Genomic DNA, 23,201 nt, shown 5'->3' with positions numbered 1-23,201 from the left:
AATATAATACTATAAATTATTTTTATAAGAATTAGTTATCACCGCCATAAACTTATCTCGCACTTATATAATATCATCGTAGAGCCTTGAATTGAATTAGAATTTTCGAAAAAGTATCACCCAACCCGGTAAGGGGTATCCAAGTCTCGATACCCTAGAACCAAGCAACCTAGCTGGTTCCAAGCTGAATTGAAATTACTCTCGTCCGTGTGCTGTCGTGTAGCTATTGTTCTCGGTAGAATTTGTAGAAAATATCACACATAAAAAAATCAACAAAAAAATGTACATACTTTTGTAGAATATAATATGAAAAACTGAACACTGGGGACGAAGAATAAGACTCTGGGTGCGCGTATATTTTGTGGGTTCGCATTTTCTAAGACAAGTTTGTAATAAATAAAAGACCATCATTCATCGCTCGAATTATAAAAAAAAAAACGTCGAAGGAAAGCTGAGACGAAGGAAAAAGACAATAAAAAATAGCTCGATCGTGTGTGTTTGGTGTCGCGGTGTGTGTTTGTTTTGTGCCAAAATCAAGAGGATATCAACAAAAGGAAGCGGAGATAAACAAAAATACCAGTGGACCGCTAACGGAGCTTTGTTGTTGTAAGTAGCGCAGTTTTATGTAATTCGCTTGTGTACTTTTTTCATTGTTATTGTTGTTGTTCTTTGGGGGCAAAACAGCTGTGGCGTTGCCGGACAGCTGGTCCCCATTTTATATAATGCTATTTCATGGTTAATTTTTGATAATTTAAGTGACAGAAAATTGTTATAACATTGGGGCATTATTTATTTTCCTCCCAACATTGTTACGAGGCCATGTAAAGCTATCGATATATCGATTGCCGACCGTTACATGGCAACACTGCTGGGTCCAGAGCAGCTGTTTGCATCGTTCTAGGGGTGGTCGGGGGAAAGCACGAAACACCGCACGAAAGCAAAACAACCGAGAATGATTGATTTTTCGTCGTGCGTTGCTTTCGTGAAAAGTAGGCGACGACGACGACGACGACGACGAGTGACTGCGAGGAAAAGCGGGCAGCTGTAGAAAAATTTTCACATTCACATTCGTCGCGCTGACGAGCAGAGGGGACGATCTCCGGGAAAAAAACCTAGTCCCTTCTAAAATAAAAAATATAAAAAAAAAATTGGCAAAAAAAAAATAGAATGGAAAATCCATCAAAATTAAATTAGTGTAAATAGTTGTTTTAAGCAAAATTTTCAGTGCCCATTTTAAAATTCGCAGTGACAAAAGTATGTGCGTGTAGTCGAAATTGTAGTGCAATCCGAATCCGAATTGTTATTTAAGCAGCCTAAGGACGAAAAGCAGCTGAAAAAAAAAAATAGAGAAAGAAAAGGTAGTAACTGAGAAAACTCGCATCTACGTCACAAGCTGCTGTTGTGCGTTCGTGTGTCTCTGTGTGTGTGAGTGTGTGCATGCGTGTTTGTGTAACCCCCGGAAATGTAACACGCACACCAGCGCAGTTGGAAAAACTTGCACCTGAAAGTTTCGTGTCGTGTATTCCATTTTCCCCCATCTTCGTGCGCCTGCTCGTGCAGGACCAGAGCCAGAGACAGAGCCATAAGAGCCATCCGATCCACCAAAGGTTAGTTTTTTCTGGCAAGGAATTTTCATTTTTCATTTTCTTTTATTTTTTTTTTGTATTTTTCGGCTGTCACTTGCACCTGTCAAAAATCATATTAAAAAAAATATTCGTCGGACCTACGATTTCGTGTCCCAGTTTTTCTTTCGCTCCCCCAGCTCTCTCTCTCTCTTCCACATCTCGCACATTTTCTTCTCAATCCAGGGCTGGCTGTCTATTTCGCATGTGTATGTACGTAACCAATTGGAACTGGGGCAACTGTGGCAACTGTGTGGCGAGTATACGGGGCTGCGAATTGGTGGAGCAAAGCAAACGCCGCAATAAACCCCTAAAAAAAAAAAATAAACGAAAAGAAAAATAGAATCTCCAACCCCGAGAAAAGCTGGCCCGAAAGCTGCAACTTGGCCCAGTTACTTTGCCTCTAATTGCAGACGTGATAATGGAAGTGCAAACATGAAATAAAAACAAACTTCATTTTGGAGAGTTTTTTTTCTCTCCAAAAATGTAACCCACAAGATAGCTGATATCTGCAGATACAAAGATACAAATAGGATCTTTTGGGCTTAGAGGGTGGTTGTTATAAACTGGTTTCTAAACTAAAATTAACTATTAAAAATGTTTATTAAAAAAAAGGGGTTGCTCTATTATCCAACAATGACTTTTAAAGCTTCTGAGATTTTTCGAGGGGGTAGATACATAAAAAGGGTAGTGAGAAGACATGATCCGACCAACTTACGTAAGTAGACTGCCACACTATTTATTTAGAGTGGAGTCCTCTCGATAAAAAAAGGATATTTTATGGGGAAAAAAAATAAGTAAACCCCTTGAAGCTGAGCCAAGCAGTCTGTGCTTTTGGCGGCACATTACACTTGTTTACTTTTCGAGTGTGCGTGTATATTCCCCAGATTCTAACTGTGTGTGTGTGTGGGGGTGTGCCTGCCATGGGGGGGCGTTACTGTCATTGTTGTTATTGCTGTGCGTCGTCGTCGTCGTCGTTTCGTCTTCGGCTATTTTTTGGGGGTCGCTCTCGTCTCGTCTCGTTTGTAGGGCAAAATTATGTATTGATTATGCCAGTTTTATATTCTCAGAGAAAGGGGGTGGTCGGCTGGACTGGGAATGGAAATGGAAATTGGGAATGGGGCGACATAGTTGGGGCACCTGCGGTCGGCTTTTCATGCCCGAGTGAGCCATTTCATTGGCACAACGATTTTGTTGTCTCTCTGCATTTAACTAATTAAGCCCTCCACCCCCTCAACCACTTTGTTTTTCAATCCACCTCCACCACCTCCCCCCATCTATTTTTTCTATTTTTTTTCTGATCCGAACAATAGACGTTTTCCGGTCGCGCAGCCCAAAATGAAGTGCGTGCCCATGGACGTACTGAGAGCTTTGAAAATTGGATACACCACCAGTCAAGAAAATAGATAAAAAATATATATAGATTAATATAGAGGAAAGGGCTATACAAAATATTTAATAAATGTGATATAGATCAAAAAGTAATATTTTTTTTTGAGGATGAAGTGTAACAATAAAAAAATATTATTTTTATAAAGTTCAATCGTAAAACCCTACAATTTCTATATATTTTCTATTTCTTTCATTAAAATATTGACCTCAATAGTCTGATAAAAAAAACCCGCAGTCAAGAAAATAAATAAAACTTAGCTATATTAGTTAAATTAGTAGTATTCTATAGAGGATAGGATATAGAGAATTCTAATTGGAGATAGTTTATTAAAAAAAATATTAAATAATAATTTAATCATAAAAACCTTGAATTTCTAGATCTTTTCTCCATGAAGAAAATAGATACAAATTGATTACCAATTTCTATTAAAAATTATTAAAAAATAGAATTATTGTAAAATTCTATCCTAAACAATACCCTATAATTTCTAGCACTTTTCTATATAATATTGACCTAAATAGTCTGATAAACAACAGCAGTCGGAAAAGAGATAAAAATTAGCAATATTATATTAGAGGAGAGAGCTTAAAAAAAAAACAATTATTGTAATGTTCTATCCTAAAACCCTAAACTCTTTCTAACTCTTCTCTAAATTGGATTATAATGTTGACCTAGATAGTCATCTCATACTAGCAGTCAAGAAAATAGCTAAAAATTGTTAATATTCTATTAAAAATAATGAAATTTTAAAACAATTAATATAATAATTGTAAAGTTCTATCCTAAAACCCTAATAATTATTATCTCTTTCCTATTAGCCCTCTTCTTGTCCTATAATCTTGACCTAAATAGTCACCTCTCATAGTCTTTATGCAAAATAGGCGAGCACATTTGACCGACATTTGGAAGACAGGGCTTTCAAAGCCGTTTTCGTTCGCCCCTGGGGCGGGTAATTGGAAAAGCGGATTGGATCAATTGTAATCCCTCCCGCTGCTCCCTGCCAGTGTTTCACATGAATAGCTCTGCGAGTTTAGAACCCTCCCGAACCTTATCTGCTCACAAATATTACTCATACGCTGAAAGCAAAAAAAAAATAAAAAGCAAAAGTTTCAAATAAATAACACTCTCTCGTGGGCTTCGGTTTTCGTTATCAATAATATGATTGATGGCTGTTGTGTTGCTCGGAACACGCATTGCACATTTTATGGCTTATTTTATCGTTGGCTTTTTTTGGTCGAAAGGAGGCCCCCTTCCCGCCACTGATATCAGATAGGGAATAGTCTGTTGTCGGGCCATAAAGTATAAAAATTATAGAAACGTAATTACCAATGCCCAATGTCGGATGATGTTTAATTTTGTGGCCGAAATCGGTGAGCAGGAAATATTCTCTCAAAAGCATGCCTTGACTTTGACCTTTGACCTATTTAGTGGCACTCACTAGTACCTGGTACTGACCTCCTTCTGTTCCGAAGCTTTTTCCAAAATCAGGTTAATTTTTATTGCCTGGGGAAGTCACTGTATTTTAGAATAAGTTTCGAGAGAAAAATAAATAGGAAAATAAAAATTAATGTCAAATGGCTATTGCTGGTGCTGATATTTTATTTATTTTTAAACGCAATTACGTGTGGGTCTCTATCGGTGTTGTTTCGTTTCCCCGAACGCATGACGTTGACATTTTCACAAAAAAGCAAAAAAAAAAAAGAAAAATTCGAAATTAGAGAAAATAAAAAGAAAAGTAGTGGTGCGATTCTTTCCATCTAACGTTTCCCTTTCTCTCTCACTCTCGTTTCATACACACCACCCCGAATTGTATTGTATTTGGATACTACTCTCCCCGGCATGTGCTTCCCCCTTTTCTCGATTCCCCATTGTGCTCCAACCATCCCGTGTGCTCCTCTAGGGCAGCATCTAGGGGAAGCGTCGAGGCGCAGAGCGGAGTCGCCCGAGTGCAGCCGTAGAAAGCCATGGACTCGCTCAAGTTACCCAAGGGTAAGTCATCTTGGTTGTGGTTGAGAAGTGACTGTCCCTATGATGATTGACGGTACAATTGGCAAGAAAAATAATGATTTTTTACCTTAATTTCAATTATTTTCAAATCTAATGTGTCCTTTTTTCTCGAATCCTTTAGGCAACAGTGCCAATAGCAGTGCCAGCGGCAGCAACAGTAACCTGTCCGCCGCATCCACATCAGCTTCCGCATCCGCATCTGCCGCCACATCGCCCACATCGTCCGGTAACGTGGTTAGTGGCATGGCCAGCTCAACAAAATCGCCACCGGGCCTAAGCAACAGCAGCACCACACCGATCTCGGTGCGGTTCAATGCCAATGAGGAGTCTCTGGACGATATCCTGCAATCCTTCCATCACAGCAAGCTCAGTCCCAGTGGCGGAGCGAGCGGTGGCGGCGATGCCTCGCCCACCTCCACCACCACCAACACCCACAACCTGTTGGGCATGAAGAACAATGGTCTGGGTCTCAGCGGCAGCCTGGTGGTGGGCAGTGCCTGTGACTCCCTATCCAGCAGCCCCTCGGCTCCCCAGATGCAAGCGGCTGCGGCAGCTCTATTTGGTGTAAGTACTGGAGGGTCTAGACTCTAGATTGGCAGTTTGCTGGAAAAATTAGTAGAACGACGCTTATGTTTTGATTTCACTTTTTAAAAGAGTCCAAATTTAGTTTTATAGTTTTGTTCTCGGCGATCGCCGTCGCGTGTGCTCTTGTCATTCAAATGGTGGCTATTTTTGTGGGCCCTGGCAGCAAAATGTGCCAAAATTGCTTGCCAAAATTTTCAACAGATGTGCCGCACTATGTGCTTTCCGATTGCAACACTCATTTGGCAATATTACTCACTCTTGGAAAATGTGTGTTCTTTTCTTTTCATCTTTCCCCTCCCTGCCAATCACTATGATGTCTATGATGATCTCTGGTCTCTGATGATGATCCCTATAGACCGATGAAGTAAATATGCGAAATAGTTTCCTCCAAGGCGGTGGCTTCTTCAATCGCAAAAGGTGAGTCCCTCTTTCAGATCTCTAACACTCTGTTCTGTGGGGGACTAATGTCTGTTAAGTGTGTTAACTAATTAGTCCAATTGTGTAGCTGAGAATCAGATTTAATCTAATTGTTAATTGTTGTTTTTGTTGTTGTTGTTGCTACTAAATATGCGTCATAAAATTACACTAAAATACTATCACAATCACATGCTATCCATTATAAAAGAAAAATAAATACAATATCTGGGGATTAATGGGGAAATCCCTTGTTTATCAAGACACTTGCAGCTCTAGGAATCACCCATTTGGGTATATAATTAATTCTTAGATATATAATTTATGAATCAGCCTTCTCTGCCCTTGAAACTGAAACTTTACTTCCATTATTATTCATAATTTCTGGCTTTTTTTTAGTCAATGAGTTCGTTGACCGTTGACCCTTCAACAAATTACTTTGCCTGCACTTCTGTGACTTTGAATTCTTTGTATTTTGAAATGTACATCATTCCTACATACATGGTATGGTATGTATGTATATCCTGCGCCACTTGTGCATTTTTAATGCATTTCTGGGCTGCAGCCGGAGAGCCTACTGCCAATGGCCTGGCCCTAAACTTGCCCAGCCGACTGCCTCCTCGTCGGCGGGCTTTTGTTGCTTTTGTCGTCCAACTGCATTTGCATTCGCTTGCCACTGCCACTGCCACTGCCACTGCCACTGCCACTGCCACTGCCACAGTTGTTCCAGGTTCCAAGCTTCTGCCACTGCCACTGCAGTTTAGAGCATCTATGGAGATGAAACTATGGCGGTGGAATCTGAATCCCCAGACAGGGGTTGGTGGGTGTAAGGATTTATGATACCTCTAGTCCAAAAAACCAAGATGTAATGTAAATAAATTATTAATTACAAAGTATTTTTTAGTCTGTGAGCACAAAAACTTTTCAAAGTAACCTTTTTAATATAAATTTATTAAAATATTTATTATTTTTTAGTCTCCTATCCTGTAGTTCCTAATGGCACTACCATACCATCTCATACCATACCTTCCCGTCTGGGACTTCCAGTTCAAGTGCCGCCCTGTCTGGCGCTTTTTTTTTTATTTTTTTGTGGGTGGGAGTGGGTGGTTTGTCGTCAACGGGACATCAACATCTACGTCACGACACGTCCCGGCCGAGTTCTGTATTTTTTTTGTGTTTGTATTTGTGCTCTTCATTTCCATTTGCGGCTTTCCCCCCATTTCTTGGTTTAAATATTAAAAGGCCTGTCTAGCACGGCTAGATGTTCTACCTGAAAAGTTACTCTTGCAACTTGTATCTCTGCCCCCGCCGCCCCCTTTTGACGTTTGACGTCATTGGGCTTTATTGATTTTTGGCTACTGATATACGAGTCTTAAAGACCTTTGTGTCAGATTTTCAATTTGGCCGTCAGTGTCAGTCTTAACTATATTTGTCCTTCCGTTCAGTCTGTTCGAGGGAATCCATTTCCGTTGCCTTTTTTAATTAAATTCCAAGGGCTAATTGCATTTTATAATTGCATTTTTCAACACTGTCGCCGTTACCGTTATCGCCAGCCTCTTGTCAACGGTTTCTGTTGCCGTGTTGTGCCTCTTGGCTCTTATCAACCGTTACCAGACTACCAGACTATAAAAAGAGACAACCACCACCCACCATCCTACCTAAGTTGCTTTCTTTTTTTTTTTTTTATCTATTTACACTTGTACACGTTCCTCCATGTTTGGTATACATACATTCCATCATCAGCAACATCATAATCTGCAGTCTTACCATGCAACACCCCCTTACTACACTTGACAAAAATTCTACAAAAAAAATATATATATAATATTCTTATGTAATTTAAATAAAAAGTTTAAATAAAGAGTAAAAATATAACTGAAAAATCTTCCATAAGTTGGCCTTACAGTTTGGCATGAACTGTGCTACGGTCAATATCAATTAGCATGAATGTGAGAACTTGCAACAACACTACAGATACAGATTCAGATACTACAGATACAGATACAGATACAAGTGCAAATACAAACAGCAGCAACAATAACAAACATAAACGTAACCAATTGATACACATTTGAACTAGTTTAGTTTTCTGAAATAGCATACATTAATATCTATATCTCTATACTTCGTATTAACCCCTTGCCGCCTCACTGTGCCGCGACTGTTCTTATCCAACCATGTTTTTTTTTTTGGTTCAGGTTTTTAGAAGTCCTTTTTTTCGGTTTTGTCGTTTGTTTCAATCTCTGGGCCATTGTTTTACTTTTTTGTCGGCCGGTTGAAAGCGTATATCTTTGAGATACATGTATATATATGTATATCCGTCAGTGTCAGTGCAGCAATAAAGTGTTGGATTTCCCTTTCATCAAGAATGAGTGCAAAATAATACAAAATAACTAACAAATGTTATACTAAGCTCTCTGCTGCCTACTTCTAAACCTTCGCCAAACAAAAAATAAATGTTAAAAAAAAAAACAATTAAATAAAGCCACAGCGTTACTTAAAAATTTTCATTTTGATTGGATGTCGCCAAAAAAAAAAATCAAGCCACCACCAAAAACAATACTCGCCCACAACCACCACCAAACCACCACCACCACCGCCACCCACCACATTACCACAGCAACAGCAATCCTACACCACAACCGCCAACAACAACAACAACAACAACAGCCAGAACAACAAATCAATTTGAGAAAAAAATAATAATTTATTTTTAAAAATAAAATGAAAAGTAAAAGACACCACGGGTATAAAGTAATATTAAAAGGGAGCAATTGAGGATTTGATTTATTAAGTTGGTAGATTGGTAGAAATATTCAAAAAATATATTATTTTCTTATATAATACATTACAAGAGATAGATATCTTCGCTTTTTCACATGGTCCTGCCTCGAAAATATAATAATTTCATTAATTCCCTATATCCCCAGTATTATTTTAGTATTTATTTTGGACAATGGGCGGCAATGGGTTAAAATTAATAACAAAATAAATGCATTATATATAGAACTATAGAATTATACCGAATCCGAAGCAAATCCTTGAACAAATTGCTCCTTTTTCATAATGCAAAAAAAATGCTACTACACACGGATCTGTTGAAATCCAAATCAGAAATACAACATCCATCCACTGATCACTGATCCAATGATTGAAAATTATGTAAAAGCCTGTTCTTCATCTTTATTGTCCCTCTTCCTGCAGTTGCAGCGGCCTGCCGCCGAACCTGAATCTCAGCAAGCCGCCCCAGCAGCTACACCAGCCCCAACAGCAGCAACAGCAGCAGCAGCACCAGCAGCTCTCGCCCAACCTGAGCGCCCTGCACCACCACCATCAACAGCACCATCAGCAGCACCACCGAGACGGCGGCTCCCACAGCCCATCATCACCAGTTGGCGGCGGCGGCGGAGGTGGATCGCCGTACAATGGCTCCCAGGCGGGATGCAGCAGTGGTGGCATCTCACCGATCCCCCAGATGTCCGGGGTGTCGCCCAAGTATCGTCGCAGCATATCGTTCCCCATCAAGGGCAACTCCCCGACCGCCATGTACGGCGGACCGCACGGCATGGATAGTTTGGGCTGTGGCCAGATGAACATACCGACGCTGTCGATCGGCAACGGAGCCGGCTCCTCCGGGGGCATGGTGAGCGCCGGGGCCACTGGTGGTGGCGATGCCCCCTATCTGGGCAACAGCTTTGGCAGCATGATGGCGGCAGCGGCGGCGGCCAACGGACAGATGCACCACGGAATGGATAATAGCCTGAGCGAGTATATGCGCGGCATGACGCTGGGATCGGGACTCGGCGGTGGACTGGGCGGCAGCTGTGGCAATGGGAATGGCGGCAACGGCGATCTCGGCAGCAGTGCCATGTCCCTGATGCAGGACAGAATGCGTATACTGGGCGGCCCGAAGCACCTGAGCGAGGCGGATGCCATAGCTATTGCTGCCAGCGGCAATGATCCGTCCCTCTATCTGAACGCCCTCAAGATGAACTCACCGTCGCGCCTGTCGCCGCACTCGCCCCATTCGCCCGGCTGCCTCCAGGGCAATCTGGATGGGTCGGCCCGCTTCTCCCGGAAGGTGTTCGTCGGCGGCCTGCCACCAGATATTGACGAGGACGAGATCACCACGTCGTTCCGGCGCTTCGGACCACTGGTGGTCGACTGGCCACACAAGGCCGAGTCCAAATCGTATTTTCCGCCCAAGGGATATGCCTTTCTGCTGTTCCAGGACGAGAGCAGTGTCCAGGCGTTGATCGACTCGTGCATCACGGACGAGGATAAGCTCTACCTGTGCGTTTCATCGCCCACCATCAAGGACAAGGCTGTCCAGATTCGACCCTGGCGCCTGGCCGATGCCGACTATGTCCTGGATGCCACCATGTCGCTGGATCCGCGCAAGACGGTCTTTGTGGGCGGAGTACCACGACCGCTGAAGGCATTCGAGCTGGCCATGATTATGGATCGATTGTATGGCGGTGTGTGCTATGCTGGCATCGACACTGATCCGGAGCTGAAGTATCCCAAGGGTGCGGGACGAGTGGCCTTCTCCAATCAGCAGAGCTACATAGCCGCCATCTCGGCCAGGTTCGTGCAACTGCAGCACGGCGATATCGATAAGCGGGTGGAGGTGAAGCCGTATGTCCTGGACGATCAGATGTGCGACGAGTGCGAGGGTCAGCGCTGTGGCGGCAAGTTTGCACCGTTCTTCTGCGCTAATGTGACCTGTTTGCAGTACTATTGCGAGCACTGCTGGGCGGTGATCCATTCCCGGCCGGGACGCGAGTACCACAAGCCGTTGGTTAAGGAGGGTGCCGACCGGCCGCGTGCGGTGCCCTTTCGCTGGTGTTAACGGCGGCGCTGGTAGGCCGCGCTGCACGACGAGAGACGCCAACAGAGGGAGCAACGTCACCGGTTGTTGGACGCAGCGCTGGCAGTGCCCAGAATCATTAAACCAGCAGAAGACGACGAGGAGGCCGGACGAGGAGCGCGAACGGGAACGAGAACGAGAACGGGAGCAGGCGAGGATGATGCAGCTTAGCCGGAGATACCAGTAAACTAGCATTACACCAACACACCCACACACGACTACCAACTACCAACTCTCACAAGCAAAAGACATTTCGGCCAGGGTCGCAGGACAACGCCCTGGTGCGAAGTGCAGAATAGGTGGAAGGAATAAGGATGTAGGACGATGATAATGAAGGTAGTAGTGTCCCTTAAACAGCCGCCAGAGTCTAGATGCGCGATTACTTGTGACCATAACGTGGTTTTTAGTCCAGCCCGAAAAAAATCTACCGAGGCCTCTATATATATATCGTTTATAAGACCTGATATCGGAATCTATAGTTATGTTTTTCGTTCAAAGCCTGCACAGTATTTGTATAATTTAATCTTTTTTTCGCTTCTCTTTATTTTGTTTTTTTTTTATAGAAATTTAGTTTGTTTTTCACTTTAGTTTTTCTCGACGAGGATCTAATGTCCTGAAGAATCCATTAATCTCACAAAGACCACCAAAATAGTATGGGAAAACGATAAAAAAAAAAATTTCTCGTTAGTCAGCCTTAATATCCTAGAGAAAAAAAGGCATCTTTTGTTTTTGTTCGTAACTAGCCAAATTAGATAAAAGCCATTTTGTATGCCAATCGAGGCTAGTCCTAAAATTATTAGTGAGCCACCCAAAATACACCCCCCCCTATATATATATATATAGATATGTCTCGAAAAGCTTTTCGATCGAGTGTCTTGCACCAAAGCAATCCTCACAGTTCCTACACACACCGACTAGAATATCGAATTTTTGTATGGATTTATTTTATTGCAAATTATTACACGAGACTATACACTTTTTAATTGCTAATGCTAATGCAAAAAAAAATCGTTTCTGATACACACTCTGATTATACTGAAAGTTTCTGCTGCGCGAAAGAAATATCCGATACCGATATTTGATAGTGCTTGAAAGAATCGTATATATTTTTTTTTGTCACTCCAATATATTCGATTACTTCAATGGACTCTGTCAAAATCGTTGCTATTCTTGTTAAATAAAATACTGGCATGTGAAAATCGTACGTTTGTTAAAAGCAATTCTATATGTTTTAAAAGAAAATTTAAAAAAAAATCAGCAACAGATAGCCCTAAAAAATAACACTTCTTACTCGAAATCTTACACTTCTACGATTTTCACATGCCGTATTTTTGTAATGCTTACAATTAGAAAACTGTTAAAGCGATAAATCGATTTCTCTTAGACACCTTTTAATTAATTTATTAATAAGACCCCACAGACACAAACTCACACATAGACCCCTCGAAAAGCTTTGATTAGTTCGAAGATCGACGGCTCATTTATAATTTTAATCTAGTCTTTAATCCTAATCTCACACTCGACGAAGCTCACATACATGTGTACGACACCACCTACCCAGTTAAACACTTGCAAATGTACCTCTACACCACATACAGGCCAAGAGTTTGTTAGCATTTTTGCCTAAATGGCAACAAAAAAGTAAAAAAAATTATATTAAATGATGAGAAGAAGAGATAAAACAGTAAATATGTTTGTGTTCAGTATTATGATTTATTTAAACAAAACATAAAAAAAAACACTAAAACGTTATTCATCCTGTTTATATTTTTGTTAAATTTTTTATTTTTATGGTGGAGTTTTGGATGCTGCGCGTGTTAAGGGACAAGAATATTGAAAATGGATCGTAATATAAATATAAATGTATTGTATAAAAAAAAAAACATTTTTATATATGATATCTATGCATGAATACTTGTATTAGAATACTTTTTTATATAGAGACTTTTGTATAAACTTTTTTTTTATTACTCTTGATTATCAATAATGATAGTTTAGTCCAAAAAACCAATGAAGACAAAATTGAATAACCAAAAAATGATGCGATGATTCATAGGCATATGCTATATACCATCTAAAGGCAATTAAAATATATACAACTTATGTGCAATACTATTTCTTAAACAATTCAAGCGTATTATTAAATACCAAAAATATATAAACCACTATTATGATATATATAGGTATATATATCTGTATAAATACAAGATAATTGCAATCGTATAACCAAAGTAGTTAAATATTAATGATCCCCCTACTGAGAAGCGGCGCTACTCCAATAATTTTTTTGCATGCATTTTTGTACATGCCACATTACATCTCGGGGCTTTCGATGTTCGTTTCTAAGTTCGTCCTCCAATATACATACAAAGCGAGCTGCTGCTGTTCCTCCTTTTCCCCAGTGAAGAATCCTAGACCTATGATGTATACCCATATTATTAAATGGTATATCTTGACTTAAGGCAATACTTACCGCAAAATTATCAAAAAATGTGAATTGAGCAAATTTATTTTGTAATTTATACGAGTTAAGAATGAAAATTTGCTAAAGTCGGTGGTGCATGCAGAAAACAATACGATATTTTTTCTATATTACCAAAAAGTACTAAATTAATATTCAAATAGAGAAAAAAAAAAAAAAACAACCAACCAACATGTAAGCCCAAGTTGCTTTGGACTTTTACCATACATATGTATGTATATGATATATTATTAAATGATAGTCAAATCTATTAGCAAATTTTTGCTCGCGCTTTCTTTACAAGAAAAAAATGAAAAACATAAATATATAAATTCAAAGTCATGTAACTCAAGTTGATCGCGTGGCACTTTCGAAGACAAAAGTTTATAGCAATTTTTCTAGAATTTTTATATTATGACAAACTAAAACCAAACCATATGTATCATATATATACTTCATATATATATATATTTTTTTTAAACTGCAAAACATGAAAATGATTAGACTACTTGATGTTCGTTTGTTTTTATTTATTTATTTTGATTGTTTTTTTTTTTATTATATATATATAGAAACACCTTAAACTATTAAAAGTGTATTAAAAGCGAAAGAATCTACACAAACAAGCCCAATTAATTATATCAAATACCAGCAGCCTGCTCTATGTAGTGTTAATAAATTTGTGCAAATATTTAAACAAACGCGTTGTTCTAAAACTTTCAAAGTAATGAAATGCTAGTCTTTAAAAAGGCAAAATCTGTTACAAAGCAAACACGTATCGGAACGGTTAATCGATTAATCGGTCAATGGCTATCGATAACTGTGCGTAAGGATGATGTTTTTTAATTGTAGTAAAAATTTAATATTTTATAGATTTTTATACTTTTATATAAAACATATACTTTATACTTTAACTGTTTAACGAAAAACTTAACAAAAATGTTGCAAAAAATGAAACAAAAAAAAAAAACTTTAAATGTGCTATTAAAGAGGTAACTTATCAAACAAAAAAATATTTTACTATACCAAAAAATAAGAAAAATAAAAAAAAAGTTGATAGGAAAAATGAAATCTTGACAGCAAACTGCTCAATGTTTTTGCTGATTATTGATAATGCCGTAGAAATCTGGAATCTTTTGTAGCGTGCTATAACACATATTATATCATAAGCAATCCGTTTTGTTTTTTATTTTTATATTCGGATTTGTTTTTTGTTCCCTTGAGTATTCCAAAAAAAAAAAACAAAAAGAGAAAAACAATTGTGCAAAGACATTTAATTTAATTTATTATATGAATTATATAAATATCCCTGAATCCGGGCCTGAGTTTCGGATTGAAGATGGATCGACAGCTTTAGTTCGATAGCGAATCTTGTTAAAGATGAAAATGTTTATGTTGACTTTTATACGAGCCCTAGTGTTACACCAATTATGAAAATGGAAAATGTTGATGCCCGATTCTTATATATATTTTTGTATGTTTTGTAGTTGCTAGTAGTTTCCTAGTAGTTTTTAAAAAACCAACTGCGTTGAGACATTTTTATACTTTGTTTATTCTTTTTTATACATATACATATTCTTAATAAAATATGATAAACAAAAATAACTATTTGATATATACACTTTATAAAAATAAAAACAACAAAAAAAACAGAAACAGAAAAAATAGGAAAAGCAAAAAAAAAAGTTTTTGAAATTAATAAATGGACATAACGTAAATTGTGTTTTATTTATTTTTATATATATCTTGTATGTACTTTTTATAAAATTGTAAATAAATACTTTTAACTTAGCTGAGCCCCTGAATTATAGAAATGAGAAATTTGAAACCAAAAAACTGTTAGAACATATTATTAAAAAAATACTTTAACGATGCGAAAGACTCTGAAAAGGAAAAGTATTGAAATTCGAACTTATTAAAACTTAAATATGTTTACTGAACATCTAAACAACAAATTGGTCAATATGTGTTTTTTATACCAAACGAAAAACAAAAAAAAAATTATATAAATAATTATATGAAATTTACACGTAGTACAATTCAAGAAAATAAGCAAGTGCATATTTTTTGACAAACCCCCAAAATCCAAAAAACCCGTGGAAAATGCTTCAAACATTTGAAATATAATATATAGATAATAAAACCTTGCGTAGTGCATTATGTATGAAAACTTGAGCCGCATTTTGGTTTTGCTAGTGAAAATTCCTCAAACATTGAATTGGCAAACTGATATGGAAATACTCTTTGTTTCGGGTTGGAGAAAAATAAGTGGAATAAATTCGATTATTTTTTGAGTATTTTCATAGCACAATTTTTGTACAGTGTATGGTTTTTGTAGTTAGCGAACAAAAAGAATGTAAACCAAACGCGTTTTAAATAGAAAATTTTTAAGTCTCAATCCCTGAGCTCCAGAACGATGTGAATTCTATTTAAATTTTACGCTAATTGGATCGAAGCTTAGATCTCCGTGAAAAAAAAAGAATATTAAATGCAATTTGCGAAAAGACAACAACAAGGTTATTAATGAATATTAAAAACAACATTCGGTACCTTTTAATCATAATTAATGAATTTTATAAAAACGAAAACAAAAAACATCAAATTGATACTGAGAAATTGTAGCCTGTAAGCGAGTGTTACGCACACGCACTTCCATTTTAATTTGTTTTTTTGCCAAGTGGGCTGAAAAAAAATAAATAGAAACGTATATAGTGTCCTGTGTGTATACATATAACGTCTATAAATATGTGTATATATAATGTTTAGTACTTCAAATAAACTGAAATTGAGCGCCCTTACTAATGAATTCCTTTTAGCAAAATATTCAGACAGAAAAACAAAAAAACAAAAATAAAACCAACAAAAGGCATATAATTTTTTAGCATTATACAAGTGAAAATAAAACAAACAAAAAAATAGTAACCCGAAAAACAAGTTGGCAGATATAAAAAACAGAAGCTATATAGTGAATCCAATATATATGAAACTTAATCTGTATGAAGCGTATGAAATCAAGAACCTAGCGAAATATTCCATATTTTATAGTAATTTTCAATAAACGTAATTTTTTAATTTTTACAAAATTAACGTTGACAAGAAAACTGAAATCAATAAAAACCAAAACTTTGTAGTTTCTTAAAAAGCCCAAAAATCTGAAAGGATAAACACTGATTATAAAAAAAACTTCTTGTAAACAGTTTCGATTTTCATGCGTGTTTTTGCTCCCGATGTTGAAATGATGCGTTTTTCAATTAAATTACCAGAAAAAGAAATGTTAAAAAAAAAACATGTTACAAAACAAAAAAAAAAGTATATAAAACTTCAAAAAAAAAAAGACCATAGATAAAACATATGTACTAAAATAAAGTAAAAATAGAAATGAGAATCAATGCAAAAATACCGAACTAAAGGATATTAGAAATATATGAAAACAGAACTCTCCCCTACACGAAAAGAAAATCTTAAAGAATTGAAACTGTAATAGCAAACCAAAATATCAGCAGTACTTCAATGAAATATTTCCAAAAACCAAATTAAAACTCTACAGAAAAACCAGCAAATCAAATATGAAATAAAGTAATGCAAGTATGTAAGCCTGTATCAAGGGGAATATACATATAGGATTATATATACACAAAATATATTCAAAAAAAAAAAATGTTGTTTTCTAACGCGCCCCAAAGCATCTCTCTAAAACTAAATTCAACAATTGGCATTTTTGAAACGAAAAAAAAATATTATAAAAAATAAAACTCTTAAAAAAAATGCAGGTTATGGAACAAACAAATAAAACGTAAATGGCAAAGAAAACATATATCTTCATTCAAATAAATAAAAAATACTTTTTCTGGAATAACATAAACCGTGATTTTTATTCTGGGATATCTTTTCTCCATTTTCCCTTCTCTGTTCACCATTTTGAAATAGTTTTCCGTTTTTGTAGCATACTTTTTGGGGCATGATTTGAGAGTGTGATGAGACGCTCAGAAAAATGGACGATTGCGAAGTAGCAACCACTTCTAAACATAACAAAATACAAAAATTTCAAAAAAATACTCAAAATTCCAGATCTAGCAGCATCGAGGGAGTTTCCCCAACCTCCAGTGGATCCAGTCTTATATCGACACTCTCAACAGCCGGCACAGCGATTGGAGGCGGCGGAGGAGGCGGGAGCGTTGCCGGAGGAGTCGGGTCGGGCTCCGCTGGCGACGGAAGCAGTAGCGGCGGCACCTGGAAGCTAATCAAGGGTAAGGTCACCCAGACTATCGAGGAGATCAAGTCCTCCAAGCATCCGCAACCAGCGATTCCCATTATTGTGGCAGATCCGCCCTCAATCGGGTGGACCAACGATCCAGATTCGGATACCGAGTGCATCACTGTGAATACGTCGATCAGTGAGGAGCTACCGCTGGATCAGGAGACGAAGCAGAACTCTGACTCGGACGCGGAAGCCGAGGTGCTCCAGCACGACAGCAGCAGCTTGGGAAGCGTCGACGTCGCTGTTCCCGCTGCTGGCCATTCGGAACGATCGCGTCTGCGTCGGGGACTGGCCCACATCCGGTCGAAGGTGAAGGCCAAACAACAAGCAGCCGCCATGTCCAAGAAGGACATAAGTCCCAGCGGTGCAGGAGGAGTTCCGGTTGCCCCCGCAGCGAACACACCAGGCAGTAGCGCCTCAATACGTAGTGGCTTCCTGAGGCGGAGAAATGTTGTGGAAGCGAGCATGGAACCTTCCACCAGCCATCAGGCAGAGATTCCCATTGTCAGTGGAAAGACCAAGAAGCGAGGAATCCTTCTTGCCCGTAAGGATGTGGAAATAGAATCCGGCGTGGAGGTTCTCGAGGACATGATGCCGCAGAATGCGGCGGATGCCGAGCAGTCCAAGGAGTCAGAGGGAAAGGGAAAAAATTCCCCAGATGAGCCAGATGCCGAGTCAGCCCCAACTCTAAAAGTTATTCTGGCCGCGGGCAGTTCTGTAATGGCACACGTCACTCCCTCTGTGTCCTCTGTGGTAATGTCCAAGAATTTGCGGAGCAAGCAGAGCTTCCTATCGACTCTGAGCGCGGTCAGCGTAAACCAATGGCGGGAGAGGCACCAAGGCGCCACAGCATTCGCCTTTCCGGTTATTTTGTCCATCATCCTGGGCGTTCTCATAATCCTGCCACTGCACGACTTTCTGCGGGGAATCTTTGCCACGCTGCTATTCTTCACCATCATGGATGCCTGTGGCCATCGACTGAGGGCGTTTCTAGAGGACTTGATCCTCAGCACGCACCCGGAGAGAGTATCTTTTGCAATTCCCAACTACAAGGACATGCCCATTTGCGAGATTCCGGCGGTGGAGGAACACAAGACCATCAAGACCTATTCCGGCTGGATGAACGAACTAAATAGCTACGATCCTGCCACCTTCTCCTTCAGCTTGACGCGAGCGGTCTATGTGCGTCTGGACGGAAGCATTCTGAAGATGTCGGGCACGAACGCCAGGATCCCCAAACGACGTATGTGGAACGAGCCAACCATCGATCGTCACAAGATCCTGTTCACAGATCACAGATCCTACGACCTCCGAGATTGTCGCATTGAGCTCTTGCCTTTGGGTTTGGCCAAAAAGCGGTGGGTGTTATTATACTTTCTACTAGTTCCACCACGATCTTATGCATATCCTTTCTTTAAGATTTTTCAACCGCAAGTATCCCATTCAATTGATCATCAAGAACAACAGGGACTTGGAAGAGGAACCATCGATGGACAGTCTAACTGATAATACGATCCAGCCGTTTGTTAAGGAGACCAAATCTGGGAGCACAACTGCTTCCACGCCGCCAGGACCCGAGGACCAGCGGGATGAGAAGCAAGTTGACTTTGGCGCCACCATAATGCAGGCGAATGTAAGATCCTTCCGAGTTGTTTCCAATTAATTTCACCTATGGCTTTATTTACAACAAAAAGTTACAGGATCTGCGTAATTGCGTGAATCCCGACAAGGAGCTGAACGAGATCACCATGCCCTGTGGCGATGAGGTGCGCCTGCTGCTCTTCTCCCGCTGCGACAGGGAGAAGGAAGATTGGTACCGTCGTTTCATGGCTGCCAGCAAGGGACAGGTCCACGAACGAGATCTGAAGGTGCCGATGGCCCGGTTCGTAGAGGATGCGGATCTGCAAGCTGCTGCCGCCAGACACGCCATGCAGCTAGTCAGCGGAATGGGTCCAATGGCAGTCGCTAAGGTGAGTCCTCTGATGTTTTGGGTTTAAAATCCTTCTCACCCAGTAGTTCCAGAACAAAGGAAAAGATAAAGAACCGGAAGAGCAGAACGAGGATGTGGCATCTACGAGTCCGCCGGCTATTGATGAGGCGGAACAACCTGACCAGTTCGAAAACATCACCGAGGAAGACTTGATGGAAACGCCCAAAGAGGATGACTTCGAAGGCATGATAATGAGTGCCAATGTGGCCAGGAATCAGCCGGACTATGTCCGATTTATGGCCATCTACCAGGTATGCCCTGGACTTTACTCTTTTTTCATTTCCCCACAGAAGCCACTTTTATTTTTTGTTCTTTTTATTATTTCTTGATCATTTCCCCATATGATTTTGGTAGAAATCTTGTAATCGGACCTCCATACCCGTCACGCGAGGTTCGGTTGGAAATATGCGATCCGCTGAACAACGCCCTAGAAAAGTATGTTTTTGGTTTTTATATTCCACTATTATTTAGTTCCAATCGCTTTGGTAATTTAAGTTTATAAATATTAATATTTTATTAATTTATAGACTCGTCGTGCCAAACGCCAGGAGGATGAACTTTGGAAGGGCATAGACCAATCTCTATTCCTGGGTCCTTCAGGCAGCATTGTGTGGGCCAATGTCCTTGTGGGTCGTTGCCTTTATAGCTGGCTACACGATGCCGATTTACACGAGAAGATCAAAGAGGTCTTGCAAAAGAAACTCAACTCCATCAAGGTTTGTTTTCAAAATTCTGTTTCAAAACTGTTCAAAACAAAGCTTACCACATCAACAGCTTCCCAGCTTCATGGAAGAGGTGATCATCACAAACATATATCTCGGCAAGTCGCCAGTGCTGTGCCATCGCGTCTCCCAGCCCATGTTGGACGAGCGTGGTGTCTGGGTGGACGCGGACATCACCTACGAGGGCCTGTCCCACATCACAGTGACCACAAAGTTGAATCTACTGCGCATCCGGGGGAAATCAAAGTCCCCATTGGTGTCGGAAGCATCCAACGTCACGGCAGCCGCAGAGAACCAAACTCCGGAGACGCGCAGCACTGCGGATGGTACCAGTGAGAACGTAATCTATGACAGTGATGCTGAAAGCTCGGGCGATTCATCCACCGAATCCGAAAGCCCACCGCCAGGAAATGCCCAGGAGAATCCGGCTGGAACTGAGTGAGTTTCTGGGAAAAATTTTTGTGTATTAAGAAATCAAGCTAAGGAATGCTCCCCTTTTTAGATTCTTCCAGAACTCACCGGGAAATGCCCGACGAATTTTTAAGATTGTCGACCGGATAGCTGCCTCCAACCTATTCCAATATGCCACCGAACTTCCTTACGTGCAGCGAGCCATGGAGAACATGAACGCCAACATAACGCTGCGAGTGGATCTCAAGGGTATGGTGGCCAGAGGCACAATTAATATGCCACCGCCGCCCTCCGACCGGCTGTGGGTCAGTTTCCGGGGTCCGCCGCGTCTGTGGATGTCCACCAAGCCCCAAGTGGGCGACAAATCCGTCGACTGGTCGATCGTGACCAATGTAATCGAGAGCAAGCTGTGCGAGGCTGTCAACAAGTTTCTGGTCTACCCGAACATGGTGGACTTTTCTATTCCGTTTCTTAGCCATCCCAATACCGATAACGATCCGACCGGTGCACCCAATTGAATCCATTGTGGACTCTGTTGAGGCAATATTTATAGAGATTTGATGAATTTAACACAAAGTGTGAGCGAGATTTTCTACGTTAACTTTTTCTTAGTGTTGATATAAGCTAGAAGCCTAGCTTAGATCTGCGATCTCTGGTTCCGACTGCAAAAGCCTATATCTGGAACGACCGATTCCAAATGACAAGTTACAAAAAAAAAAAATGAAATATGAAACTAAACAAACGCTTATTTTGATCACATTCTGTTCAATCCACCACGAACCCAATATCTATATATAAACTTTAGGTAATCCCCTGGCTCTTATGGCTGCTACAATAATTTACAAATTTCCAAAAAAAAAGTTAAGGAAAGCATATTCAATATGCTGCAACAGCCGCTCTGTGAGGTCATGACGACAAGTATTCCAATAGCATAATGCAGGCATACATATATTAGCTCTACGGCGTAACCACTATTCTATATGAAAACCACTCCACATATATACACTCCTATATATTTATATATACATATATTCCAAGTAGATTAGTAATAGTATATGCGTGTGAATTTTAAATAAGAAATACGAATTTTATTTTGCGGTGTGTGGTATATCACTATTTTTAATCGATCGAAAACCAAAAAAGAAAATGCATAAGTACTTAAAGCGTTTCAACTATTTAATAACAATACTAGGAGGTATAAGATTGTAAGATGATCAAGGATGCCAAATGAGAACAAAACTATTCCCTTGGGTTCCAATTTTTGCAACTAAAAAGACAACCATTAAGATATATCATTTACAAGGTTGTTTTCCAGGCTAATCAATAAGTAAATCATTTTATCAACAACACAATATATGTAAAAAAATAAAATATTTCAATGTTTTTCATAAATAAATGGAAGCTATTTGCTGGCAGTACTCTGGTGTTTGTTCCAAGAGGGGTTTTGGCCAAGATGGGGAGAGCTTTAAGCTTTCGTTAACAGTGAGTTAACAGTGGGCTGAAAAGAGATGGCTCAAATAAAACTCACATAATAATAATTTGATTTAATTTTTCTCTTTATTTAAATTACTTTTTCATTCACGTTCAGAAATGTACATTTTTAAATTGGATTTTGCATTGCGTTCGTTTTGGGGGGAAATTGAATGAGTTTTTCTTTCGATTTTGTATGTCTTCATTGCGCTGTTTTTCCCAAAAAGTACATTAGATAAACTACAGACATATGTACGTGTATATAATATGCATTAATAATAGTTATATATGTATATATAGAATTCAAAAATGTACAACATTCATTTTTAACAAAAGGACCCAGAACACGACGCTGCATATCCTGGGCGTGTGTAGTTAAAAACTCGAAGATAGCCATAGCAAAAACAACTAAAGTTACAACTTAAGATTAGAGACTTATTAACTAATACACATACTAGTACAATGTCAATGTCATTTCATTTTTTAACTCTTTTTCTTTGTTTTTCAATTAATATTTTGTATATAAGTATGTATGTTTTTATTTTATTATTATTGCGTTTAATTCGCTTCTTGCGACATAAAAACTTATGCCTCGTTAAAAGTTATATATTTCAAAATTGATTTCATGGTTCGCTCGATTTCAAAATTGATCTTATATCTGTGTGTGATGTTTTTGAGTGGTTTTTTTGTTTTTTCGAATGCGTTGCATAACAAAAATTGTAAAAGACTAAGAAAAAATAGCTACAATATGGTACGATGCATACTGTACTTTTCTACTTAACAACTAAAAACTGCTATCAAAACAGATTTACAAATAAATATTTCAAGTAAGTTTCCATCGTAAAACTTCCCGATCTTCCCGATCTCTAGTTACTTTTGACTTTCGTATGGTATCTGTTTAATGTTTTCTGTGTCGTGTTTGCTGGCAAAACATTGAGCAACATTTCGTTTAAGATATTCTTGAATAGTAATCGGTAAATGGATTATGCTGGCTATGA

At 39.2% G+C, this 23,201-nt stretch overlaps 1 protein-coding gene across 7 annotated transcripts; it reads left to right on the top strand.

Annotated features, from left to right (window-relative positions):
• Positions 1-172: 172 nt before the first annotated feature.
• On the top strand, positions 173-22,651 carry LOC6493016 (translational regulator orb2). Of its 7 annotated transcripts, none has more exons than XM_014908696.3 (12): positions 173-606; positions 4,916-5,004; positions 5,144-5,586; positions 5,963-6,024; positions 17,421-18,968; positions 19,030-19,243; positions 19,305-19,580; positions 19,633-19,851; positions 19,955-20,035; positions 20,128-20,316; positions 20,375-20,760; positions 20,825-22,651. In XM_014908696.3, exons 2-12 carry the CDS (start codon positions 4,980-4,982, stop codon positions 21,249-21,251), a joined length of 3,870 nt encoding a protein of 1,289 aa, XP_014764182.1. In that variant the 5' UTR covers positions 173-606; positions 4,916-4,979; the 3' UTR covers positions 21,252-22,651. The 7 variants fall into 7 exon arrangements, with proteins under 7 accessions (XP_014764182.1, XP_001956859.2, XP_014764181.1 ...); XM_014908695.3 differs by lacking the exon at positions 173-606 and adding an exon at positions 929-1,358; XM_014908699.3 differs by lacking the exon at positions 173-606 and adding an exon at positions 930-1,607 and having other exon boundaries at positions 19,311-19,580.
• Positions 22,652-23,201: the final 550 nt, after the last annotated feature.

Source organism: Drosophila ananassae, chromosome 2R (assembly GCF_017639315.1).
Source record: "Drosophila ananassae strain 14024-0371.13 chromosome 2R, ASM1763931v2, whole genome shotgun sequence".
Classification (NCBI taxonomy): domain Eukaryota; kingdom Metazoa; phylum Arthropoda; class Insecta; order Diptera; family Drosophilidae; genus Drosophila; species Drosophila ananassae.
This window is presented reverse-complemented; position numbering and strand designations above follow the sequence as displayed.